Raw genomic sequence first — 11989 nt, forward strand, 5'->3', positions numbered from 1 at the left:
CAAAACCTCAATCCTTAAAAGATGTTGTTTTGGCTAACCCTAACCCTAGTTCTTCTATTAATAGAAATGAAAATCCCTCTGGAAGTGTGCATGTGCATGAGCATTCTGTCCCCCCCCCCCTCAAATTCATGACCCCTTCCCACTTTTCCTGAGTCTATAGTGTTAGATGATCTTCCCCAAGTTAAGCTTGATATTTAGGCCCTTTCTAAGACTTATTTATTTGCTAAAATATTTTCTACTCCTCTTGATGTAAGAACCATTCATGCCCATATTAAGGTAGATTGGAAGTTTCTTCATGGTGATGTTGATTACCTTGAAATGGGTAATCATCGGTTGTTGCTTAAGTTTTCTAATCCTGCTGATCTCTCTCTTGTCTGGAGTGAGAGACCTTGGCATGTGCAAAGGGATCTCCTCATTCTTCAGCCATGGAAGCCGTTTTTGATCCATATATGGAAGAGATAAAGTGGGTTGATCTGTGGGTTAGAATCTCCCGCTTACCCACAGAACTTCTCAACTTTGAATCTGTAGCTAATCTCCTTGCTGCAAATGATATTCGAGCTTTGATCAAGCTTGATCAAATCTCTCTTCTGAAAAATAAAATTCAGTTTGCTTGAGCTTGTGTGAGAGTCAATATTCAAGGCCCGCTTCTTGAATTTGCTGAAGTGTGGCATGTTGGTGATCTTGTTCATGGGTAGATTATCTGGTATGAAGATTGCTCTTCTGGTTGTTCCTTTTGTGGTGAAATTTCCCATGAAATTGATTTTTGTCGTCTCTTGAATCCCCCCAAAAAAGAAATAATGGTTCAGTTGTTAAAAAAACCCTAACTAGAAAGATCTATATTATTCCATGGCTAAGGCTGCTGGCCAAGACACTCATGAATCCACAGCTGAGAAAGTAAAGGTGGTTCATGCCCAATCTAAAAATTTTGAAAAACATATCCCCGCCCCTAAGTCTGTTGTTCTTCCTGCTTGTTATTTCACTTGGAACACTACAAGAGGGGGGTGAATTGTAGTGTGGAACTTATTGCCCAAATAATGCGGAATTTAAAACATAAGCAATAAGGAACTGAAAGTGCAAGAGAGATTTTTACGTGGAAACTTCTTGTCTCAATACAAGAAGAAAAACCACGACCTACTCAGGATTTAAACTCTTTACTATAATAGGAAATCTCCTATGATTCAACCCATTACATACTCAAGTTCCACTCGGAACTCCAACTCTCTCACAATCTCCACTCTATACTCTAGACTTAACTCTAAGTCTTTCAAGAGTTCCCACAACTCTTTACAAAAGGTTTACTCAAACCCTTCACCCCTCAATAGACTTCACTCTAAGTCTACACATACACAACAAGAACTTACTCAAGTTCCTAACTCGAACTTAATACAAGAATTCACTCAAACTCTTTACCAAGTTCCCATTACAAGAGTTCACTCAAACCCTTCAACCCCAAACTCAAATACAGACGCTTGATAATTTGGTTTAACTCTAGTATATACAAACTGAATAACTGTAAAGGAACATGGCACTCGTAGGAACTTGAAACTCAAAGGAACTGACTCAAAGAAGGAATAGATTATATATTTATTTTGTAACGCTATTCCTTATGCCAAACTTACGGAATGACATAAGTCTAACACTATGGAAAGACACCAGTCAGACAATTAGAAACTCAATTGAACTTGTATATTTATAGCAGTCTTTTAGAGTGAACGTGGGATGAATCATATGTTAGTGGTTAAACCATTATCCCATGATGTTCCTTCCCTTAAGGAACACGTTCCTTAACACATCCCATGATCTCCATGATCACTGTTAAATGTGGGAGAAATTAAGTTACTACTTCCTAAATTTTAGCAACCACTTTGAGCATTAATTTGAAAATCTAATTTAATTAAAAATATATTAATTATTAAATCTGAAATTAAATTATTTTAATAAAAATATTATCTTTAAATTTCTTCCATAAAAATCTAATAATATTTTATTATCTTTTGTAAAAATAAAATCTTTTCCTTAAAAAGATTTTCCATAAAATCAGATTTTTCCTTAAATAAAAGGTTACCTATAATCTAGGCATATTTTACTCAACTGACATAATGTACCGTTGTAATGCTCCATCCTAAGTCTAGTTCCTTTTAATAGTTAGTTCCTTTAACTTAGATTAATAGACTACTACGTGTGTTCCTTTAGAGAGGAACAGACAGACAATTTCTTTAACAATACTCATTATATGTATTAAATCAAGCCTTTTTATATTCCAAAAACTAAAAAGATAAAATTAAATTAATTAAAATCAGATTCCTAAAGAAACCGATTTTATTAAAAACTTATCTTTTATTTTAAAACTAAAACTTAGTTTTTATTTTAAAACTAAAACTTATCCTAAAACAACGAACACATATTATTTATAAATATTTAACCATGTAGAGATTTATTAAGAAATAAACTCTTAATAAATTCTTATAGATTAAGATAATAATATGCATCAGATTTATTGACTCTTAAATACTTTTGACTCTAAGTTCCACGAGTTCCTTTGACCTTACGAGTTCCTTTAGACCTTGTTCCATTACCTTTCATGTTTCCATATACTTACATGAATCCTAGAAAATAAACTCATATTTTCTGCCTTCATGCTCCATGCTGCTCCAACTCAAAAATCGAATGTTGATAGCTCCACCTTTGGAACTTCTGTGTGCTAGTTCCTTTAAGAAACTTCGCACTCATAGTTCCTGCTCAGAAACTTCTTGTTTCAACTCTGAAACGTTATATTGCTGCTCCCACTCAGGAACTGCTCCAGAACTTCATATTCAATGTTCCTCATAGGATGTACCTAGGAACCACTCTATTTGTGTTCCTTATATGAACTCTTTTAGGAACTTCACTTGTGGGAAGACCTTCATGATGTGATATATTCAACCTTTGATGACTTGTTTCATGTTAATGTAATATGCACATCTCAAACACACATGTTAGTTAGATAATCATCATTTGTTTATAATCATCAAAATACTACATGACTCAACACTGCTCAAAAGCCAAAATGAGCTGTAGGTTTGTTGCCTACTCCTAAACAGTTAGGTATTGTGATTAAAGAGCATGCTTCTGCTGGTTTTGTCCCTGCCATTGGTAAGCTCCTTCCCCCTCCCTTGCATGGAAAAGGTAAAGGTAAGATGTTGGTTATTAATCCAGTCCTTTCAGATGACTCCTCTGATGATGAGGCTACGATCCTAGCACCTCTAGTCCCTCCCCATCCTCCTATGTCTGCTGGTGTAAACTTATCCCCCTTGTGCTCGCCTTCTCCTCTAAAGGTATTCTGTCCCTCTAACTTGCTCAATGAGGCTCAGCTCGAAAGCCCTCATGGTTTTGTTGCTCATTGCTTGCAAGATCTGGGCGCTGATAAGAATGATGATACTACACTCTTGCTTGAGAATGGTGACTCAGGTTGTCTTGGTGAGTTTAATTCCTTGGATGAGCAGTCTTTCCACTCTCTTCACTCTGATAGCTCTATTGTTAGACACATTGATCACTTGGGGGTTGACCATGCCTTCCCAGTTACTCTCTCTTCCCAGTCAGGCTCAGTGAGGAGGAGAGATGATGACATGGAGAGTGATGATGCCTCTTCTTCCCTGAAGAGGAAGAGAAACTAAGCTGGTAAGAGCACCCCTTTTGTCAACATGATCGTAAGCTGAACTCTTAGTTAATGTCGATTACTGCATGGAATGTTCGTGGTATTGTTAGGAAGAATGCTTTATTAGAAGTGAAGGATTTTTGCCAGAGTTGTAATATAAAAATTATGATGCTTTGTGAAGTGAAATTTCAATCCCCTCCTTATAGTATAACTGTTCATTAAACTGGATTTGAGTTCTTTGATTTCATCCCCACTATTGGATATTTTGGGGGAATTGGGTTATTTTGGAAGTCATGTAACTCTAATCCTTTTACTTTGTCTGTAATATTAAATCTAGCCGATTTATTGTGTGCTCTATCTCTCTATTAAATCTTAATTATTCCTTTGTTGCATCTTCATTTATGCTCCTGCCAGTCAGAATTTAAGCATGAATTTTGGTCAAATTGATATTGTATGCCAATAATTTAGATCTTTCATTCATTATAATAGGCGATTTTAATGAGATAGGTTCTGATTTGGATAAAATGGGGGGAGCTGAGTTCAATAGTAGCAGATTAAACATTTTAAATAAGCATTTCTCTCAAGTGGATTGTGTAGATATTCCTTTCTTTGGTTCTCGTTTCACTTGGAGGAAAAAGAAAGGGGGTGCAAATAATATTTTTGAAAGACTAGATAAAGTTGTTGCAAATATTCCGTGGATATCATAGTTCCCCCAAGCAAAAATTATCCACCACCCGTTCACTTCCTCGGACCATTGTATTTCGCTAGATTATCTCCCTTCAAAGATAGCTAAAGCTCCACCATTTCGTTTTGAGAAAATGTGGCGCACCCGCAAGATTATGACAATTTAATTAAGAAAACTTGGTGTACTAAATTTTATGGGTCTTGTATGTATTGTCCAGTTAAAAAATGTAGTTTATTAAAAGTCAAGTCTAAAATATGGAATCGAACTCAATTTGGTAACATTCTTCGTCAACTTAGACTAGTGGACCAAAAACTATTGGCAATTCAAGCAACTCTTCTTCAAAATCAAGCTGATGTCGCACTTCAGACTAAGCAAGATTTGCTTCTTTCAAAAAGACATAATCTTCTTTCCTTTTCACATGAATATTGAAAGCAAAAAAGTAAAGCGCTATATCTTTCTTAGGGTGACCATAATACCAGTTATTATCACACTCATGCTTCTATTCGTCGAAGGTGCAACCAAATCAAAGAGTATGTCACAATTGATAATAAAAATATTTCATTCCCCACTGAAATTTCTGATTCCATTACTAAAGAATTCCATGCTCGGTTTTTTTCTAATTCGTCCTGCCATTTTGATAGTACTCTAGATTTTGAGTCTATTTCTCCCATCATTACCCAAGAAGACAATGAGTTTTTGTTAAGTGATGTTTCCGGAATGGAAATCAAGGCAACCACATTTGATCTAGCACCGGATAAATCCACGGGACCAGATGGGTTCCCACCGTTTTTCTTCCAGAAGTACTGGCCTCTCGTTGGCCATTCGGTTATTAGGGTCGTGAAGGCCTTCTTTCATTCTATTAAAATGCTAAAAGAAATTAATCACACTTTTTTAGCATTAATTCCTAAGATTGATAATCCCTCTACAGCAAATCATTTCCGTCCTATTAGTTTATGCTCTACCATCTATAAAATCATCTCCAAGATAATCACGTGGATTAAAATTTGTTATGGGTAAACTTACCCACCCTCTTCAGGGTGCCTTTGTCCTTGATCGGTTAATTCAAGACAACATTTTGCTGGCCCGTGAGGTTTTCCATTCCTTTCGAAAAAAAGGGGGAACCTCGGGATGGTTAGCTATTAAGCTTGATATAGAGAAGGCTTATGATAGATTAGAATGGTCGTTCATCTTTGAGATGCTTGCCCAGCTAGGTTTCGATGCCCGTTGGATTGGATGGATCAGGGAATGTATCAAGACTGCATCTTTTTCGGTACTAGTTTATGGTATCACTGGTGCCTCTTTTTCATCATCAAGGGGTATCCGCCAAGGTGATACTCTCTCTCTGTACCTTTTGATTTTATGTGCAGAGTTGCTTGCTCGCAACTTGTCGCTCGCTGGTAACCAGCGTGATAAACTAAATGGTGTCTCGGTTGGACACTCAGGAGTTCGTATCCCTTTTCTAACTTTTTCATATGATACTATGATTTTCGCCAAAGCATCCGAATCTAGTTGTCGTTTGATTAGAGCGATTTTAAATAAGTATTTTTCCCATTCTGGTCAATTAGTGAACTATCACAAATCCTCGTTCCAGGTAACTTCGAATATTTCTAACTATATGAAGGCAAATTTTGCTAATGTTTTGGTCATGGTCGAGTCTCAAGATCTTGGGGAGTACCTTCGTTATCCAATTATTACGTCCAGAGTTACTAAAGAAACATTTGGTAAAGTAGCTTCTAAAGTCACCAATCAGCTACCTAAGTGGAAAGCTAATTCCCGTTCTCAAGCTGGTCGGTTAGTTTTAATTCAATCAAACTTAACAACCAAAGACAATTACCAAATGCAAAGCTTCTATTTGCCTAAGTCAATTTTAACTTCTTTGGATAAAACTTATAGAATTTTTTTTTGGAATAAAGATGCTTCTAATGCTTCCACCAACCTGATTGGTTGGGATAGGATTTGCAAACCCAAATGTTTTGGTGGTCTGGGATTGAGGAAAGCAGATACCAATAATATTGCAATGCAGTTTAAACTTCTTTGGAAATTTCTTACGAACAATAATAATCTTTGGGTGAAACTCGTTCGTTAATACTATCTAAAGAATGATTCTCTTATGTCTCACAAAGTCTCTAGTGTGGCCTCCTGGCAATGGATAAAACTTATGCGATTAAGTGAGATTTTTTGCCAAGGTATAAGATGGCAGATCGATGATGGGGCTGATATTCGATTCTGGGAAGACAATTGGGTATTGCAAGCCCCTCTTAGTTCCTTTATGCCTTCCCAGATGGTTCTTTTTCGCTTATGGTGAGTGACTTTATTCTGCCTTATAAGGCTTGGGATAGGCAAAAGTTGGCTTCCTTTCTCCCCCCTTATCTGGTTGAAAAAGTCTTCTCTTTATTCATTCCTCTCCATCCCCATCGAGACTCTCTTATTTGGGGGCTTAACGTCGGATGGAGATTTGTCTATGAAGTCTGGTGCCCTGCTAGCTCAATGTTTAGTCAGTAACAATATAGCTACAGTGGATTATGCTTGGATTTGGAAGCTTTGGATCCCTCCTAAAATAAAGAATTTCCTTTGGAAAGCGTGTAATGATGGCCTTCCCTATAAAGCCCGTTTGAAGCGTAGTCATGTCTTTCTTCCGCAGGAATGTCCTTTTTGCAATTTTTACTCGAAAACTATTAATCATTTGTGTTTTGCTTGTCCATTTGCAGAGGACACTTTGGCGATTTTGCACCTGGATTTTGAGTGGCCTACTACTCCATCTCTGTCTCAGCTTCTTGATCAGCCATTTACTAAGATCATTAATCACCTCTTCTCCTCTTTTCCCTCCGGTGAATTTAATCTTTTCTCTATTGGATGGTGGTTCATCTAGTTCTTTCGTAACCAAGTGGTTTTTCGAGATGCTGCTTCCTCGTCTTCTTCCGCTGCAGTCGTCATCAACAACATCGCACAAAATTGGTTTAATGTAAATTCTTGTATCCCTCAGTTTGTTTTGAGTTCGTCTAGGACTGCCCCCCCCCCCTTGTCCAAGCGACTCTGTCAAGGTGATGCTATTTGTTGGTCTTCCCCTCCTCCGGGATTCCATAATCTAAACTTTGAAAGCTCAAAGCTCCGTGTGGTTTTGTTATTCGTGATGAAAGGGGGGAGGTCATGTTACACTAGTAGAATAAATGCTATTTGCTGCGGTAATATTGTTGCGATTTTACCTATACGCAGCAATATACCACGTAAAAAAAAGTAAAATCGAAAATTAAGATATTGCTGCGGTTCTGGGCCAAAACCGCAGCAATAGATATCAACGATAGATTTTTAAAATTATGTAACCAAATATATTGCTGCGGTTTCTTTACAAACCCGCAGCACTATATTAAAATATAATATTTTAATTCTAAAATATAATATTTCAATATATTGCTGCGGTTTTTTAAGGAAACCGCAGCAATATAAACCATACTAACATAAAGGCGCGCTACCAAAGCCTTTCTATCACTTCTTTCTCAGTAAACCCTAAACCAAACCTTATACTCTCCCTTCTCCCTCACTCCGCGTCTCTCTCCGCACCTCCCTCAAAACCAAACCCTACACTCTCACTTCTCCCTCAAACCGCGCCTCCCTCACCCCTCACTCTTGCGCCTCCCTCACTAAACCATCAACCGTGCAATCTCTCTCCTCAATCAGATCTTTGTGTATAATGCAGTCGTTCTTTGTCGTTCGTCGTTCTTCGTCCTTCGTCCTTCGTCGTTCGTCATTCTTCGTCGTTGCTCTCCATCAATCGTGCTTCTTCGTCGTTCTTCTTTAATGGCGGCCGTTCTTCATCAGTCTTCGTTGGCCGTTTTGCCTCCTTTCAGATCGAGTATCTTCGTCGACTGGTTATCGGTTTGTCGTTGGTCGTCCTTCGTCGTTATCGGTTTGTCGTTCGGTTTCGTCGGCTCGAAGACTCGATGACTGGACGAAGACTCCTTCGTCTTTTTTTTTCCGTTTTTTAATTGTTTCAAATTTGTTTATTTTTCAGTTTTTTTTAATAATTACATATCTGTTTCTTTTTTTTATTATTTTAGATCTATTTTTTCGATTATCTGATGTAATGTTGAATTTGTGTTTTTATTTATTGGTGTATGTGTTAGAATTAATGTTAAGCTTTTTATTATAATGTTAAGTCTGTCTTCATTTTTTTCAATTCTACTAGTGGTATTATGTAAAGTTGTGTAAGCCCTATAAACTGGTAATTGTTTTTTTAATTTTGCTTTTCTAATTTACTTTTTATTCTTTTGTAATATTGATGTAATAAGATTTTTCATCTTTATATATTAATGAACATTTTATCTTCCGTTTGTCTGCAAATTTAATGGATAGTGAATATGTTAGTTGTTTGGTCTTGATATTTCAAATTTAATTGGCAAATGCAAAAAAAAAAAAAAAAAAAAAAAAAAAAAAAAATTAAAATTTTTTACCAGGTCATATTGCTGCGGTTTTGGTCAAAATCCGCAGCAATATACTGGATTTTTTGTGATATAAAATAATAATATTGCTGCGGTTTTGTGCTAGAAACCGCAGCAAGATGTTGAAATATTGCTGCCGTTAAAAACCGCAGCAATATAATATTGACCTATTGCTACCTCCTTAATTGTTGCGTGCCGAAAACCGCAGCAATAGGCCACTTTTTGACCGCAGCAATAGGCCACTTTTTGACCGCAGCAAATAGCATTTATTCTACTAGTGTTAGTAGGTGCTAAAGCTCTTGGTAGATCCCCTTCTATTTTACAAGCCGAGGCTTGGGGTCTTAGAGAAGGAATTCGGGATGCTTTAAGCCAAGGTCTTACTAAGGTCATTATAGAAGGTGATAATCTGGCAGTTATTAATTCTCTCAGGAATTCTTGGTGAGTCCCTTGGGAAATAGCAAATATTATCTCTGTGCAGCTCGGAATCTAGGTTAGTTCTCTTCGTTTCAAGTGATCCACATTTTCAGGGAGGCAAATCGTGCGGCGGACTTCATGGCAAGCAAAGGACATCATTACTCTATGCTTGTTTATTCTTTTCCTCCAGCTTATGATGTTGATTTTTCTCTTATCATCCGCAAGTATGTTTTAGGTTGGTCCCTGAATTAAGGGGGTCTATATAAGTATTCCTTTCCTTAAAAACAAAAAAATACCCTTTATAAGTTTATCTTTTGCGTAGAAAATTTTCTTACTACAATAACTTGTAATGATGTCTAGTGTTTTTTACAGGCTACCTACAATAAAACTTTTTGTTTTTGACCGTTTACTATGTGGAATCATATCCACAACATGCACTTATTATCTAGGCATCTGGGTAACCTAGTTAAACTTCTGCACTACTGCACTACTGCACTATAGTTATTTTTTTATCAAGACTTGACACAGTCACATTGATTTCCTAAATTTAGAAATGAATACAAGTCAAATAAAGTTGTTTGGGAAAGTTCAGGGTGTAAGTGGAATTGACAAAATTAAAGTTTTGCTTGTTATCACACATTTTTTGTAGATGTATGGTAGCATTTGTTATGGTACATTGTATTAGACTTCAAAAGGTTTTTTTTGTCTTAATATGAAAGCCCAACAAGAAAGTAAAACCCATTGGACGGAGTTAACATAAGTCAAAGTCAAAAGAAGAACGCCGGCAAGACCATCAGGAGATGAAAGTCAAGAATAGTATAAGTACAAGTGGTTAAAGAACAATAATGAGACGAATCCATATAAGAAAGAACGTGCAAGGTTATAGTTATTAAGACGGTTGAGATTTGAATCAAAGATAATTTAAATGTTTTCCCTCCAAGAAAGCATGGAAGTTATATAACACATTTTTCTATAAATAGAGGAATGATCATCAAGAAAAAAACAACAAACTTAACAAACAACACGCAACAACTTGCATTTACTCTCTATGTAGCGTATCATAGACTTAGTCTAGCCGACCCCCTTTTGGGGTTATAGTTTAGTCCCTTATACTTATAACATGTTATGACACCAAGTTCTGTAATTCTCCGATTGAAGCAAGAAACAGTGGACGTAACTGCCTTCGCGCTTTCCCTTTAATTGTCTAGCCTAGCTTATCCTCTTATGTGTTTTAAATAAACTATCTTAAAGTTTATGGTATGTATTGGAATGTTTGACCTTAATTAAAAGATTAATTATTACTTCCTCTATTTATTGCATTTGGCCTGAATTTAATATGCGTTGTAGTTTATCATTAATTAAATTACAACAAATTACGTTAGCAAGCTTTTATCTAATAAAAATCGGTAACCCCCGGGACTAAGCCTCACGTGGCATTGAGAACCAAACTATTGGATGTGCATTGACTTGTTTGCAAGGTCAACAAACTAATTCTGCATCAACAAGTTTTTTTTGGCGACCACAGTGGGAGAAGAAGATTCATAATCAAATTGTGAAATTTCTTCTTCATAATTCAACTGTAAAAAACAGTTGTTGTCATTTTCATTAAAAATGCCGGGAACACGTTCTAGAAATAATAAAGAAGTTGGTCAGGGTGAATCATGTTTGAAAAAACATGAAAACTACTTCTTCAATCCCTCAGAGACTAGGGTACAAGATAACAATGGTGAACAAATTCACCATGGTCATGAAGAGTCAAGTGGAGAGACCCCACAAAGGGAAGGCTCATCTCCAGGTAGTATTGGTCGTGGACTTATACATCAAATGTATCAAAAGTTCATAGAGATAGTAAATCATTTATTCTTAGAAGCTAGAGAGAGTTAGATACAACAATTTAGTTCTAACTATAGAACTCTAGCCCCTGAGTATGTCAGAGTCTTCACATACATCCTCCAAAGGATAGTGAGGAGAATAGAGAAATTAGCTCAAGGCAAATTAATAGAATACTCGTAGATATCAACGATACTATGAGTACAACTTTCACAGCAATGTCTAAGTCTCTCGCCACTAAAGTAGTTACTCGCTTACAACCACTAGTCGAACAACACAATCAGTTGAACGAGAAATTAGTTAAGGCCTCATAAGAGGTCCCGCTAAATAGAGCAAGAGGAAGTTGCAGCATAGCGCCAGAGATTCCTTCAATAGGCTATACTTAAAGGGTACATATCTCCCATCTTAAAACTAGAGATCCACTGAGCTCAAATGACCCACAAAATTCCTCGCAAGAGCACCCATTAAGGGCAATACCGGCCTAGGGATGGCAATATCCAGTAGATAACCGATAAACTGCTCCATACTGTTTAAATAAAAGGGTGAAAAACCGTAGTAAACGGATGAAGACCGGGTAAAGGGTGAATCGGGTGACGGATCCAGGTAGGATACGGGTGATCATTTCTCACCCATCACCCGATCCACCACCCAGTTAAGGATCCAACCCATCATCCACTTGTTTCATTTTTTTTATAATAAATTTTAAATTAACATACTAAATATAAAAAACTAAAATCTTTAAACCTAACCTTTGATTGTCTTACAGACTATAGCCTCCCAAAACACTTTTTGTTGAAGTATTACGAATGATTGAACGTTTAATTTTTATTGTTCAAACTTAATTTTTATTGTTCAAACTCGTATTGGTGAAACTCATATCGTTGTCTAGACTTTATTATTGTGAAGACGACTTCCTAAAACTTGTATGGTGCGACGTCACCTTTTCTTTACGCTAAAAACATTGGCGTATTTATTTATGATTTCGGAAAG

General features: G+C 36.6%; 1 protein-coding gene across 1 annotated transcript; it reads left to right on the forward strand.

The window, feature by feature from the left end:
* The first annotated feature begins 5328 nt into the window (after window positions 1-5328).
* Window positions 5329-6405, forward strand: LOC104899030 (uncharacterized). The gene has a single exon (XM_010686171.1). The coding sequence runs from the start codon at window positions 5329-5331 to the stop codon at window positions 6403-6405; it is 1077 nt and encodes a 358-aa protein (XP_010684473.1).
* The last annotated feature ends 5584 nt before the right edge of the window (window positions 6406-11989 follow it).

The sequence above is a fragment of the Beta vulgaris genome, chromosome 7 (genome assembly GCF_026745355.1).
Source record: "Beta vulgaris subsp. vulgaris cultivar EL10 chromosome 7, EL10.2, whole genome shotgun sequence".
Lineage (NCBI taxonomy): Eukaryota > Viridiplantae > Streptophyta > Magnoliopsida > Caryophyllales > Amaranthaceae > Beta > Beta vulgaris.

Bases quoted from the DNA above. Each gene is read 5' to 3' on its own strand.
- LOC104899030 (XM_010686171.1), top strand. From the start codon at position 5,329: ATGGGTAAACTTACCCACCCTCTTCAGGGTGCCTTTGTCCTTGATCGG.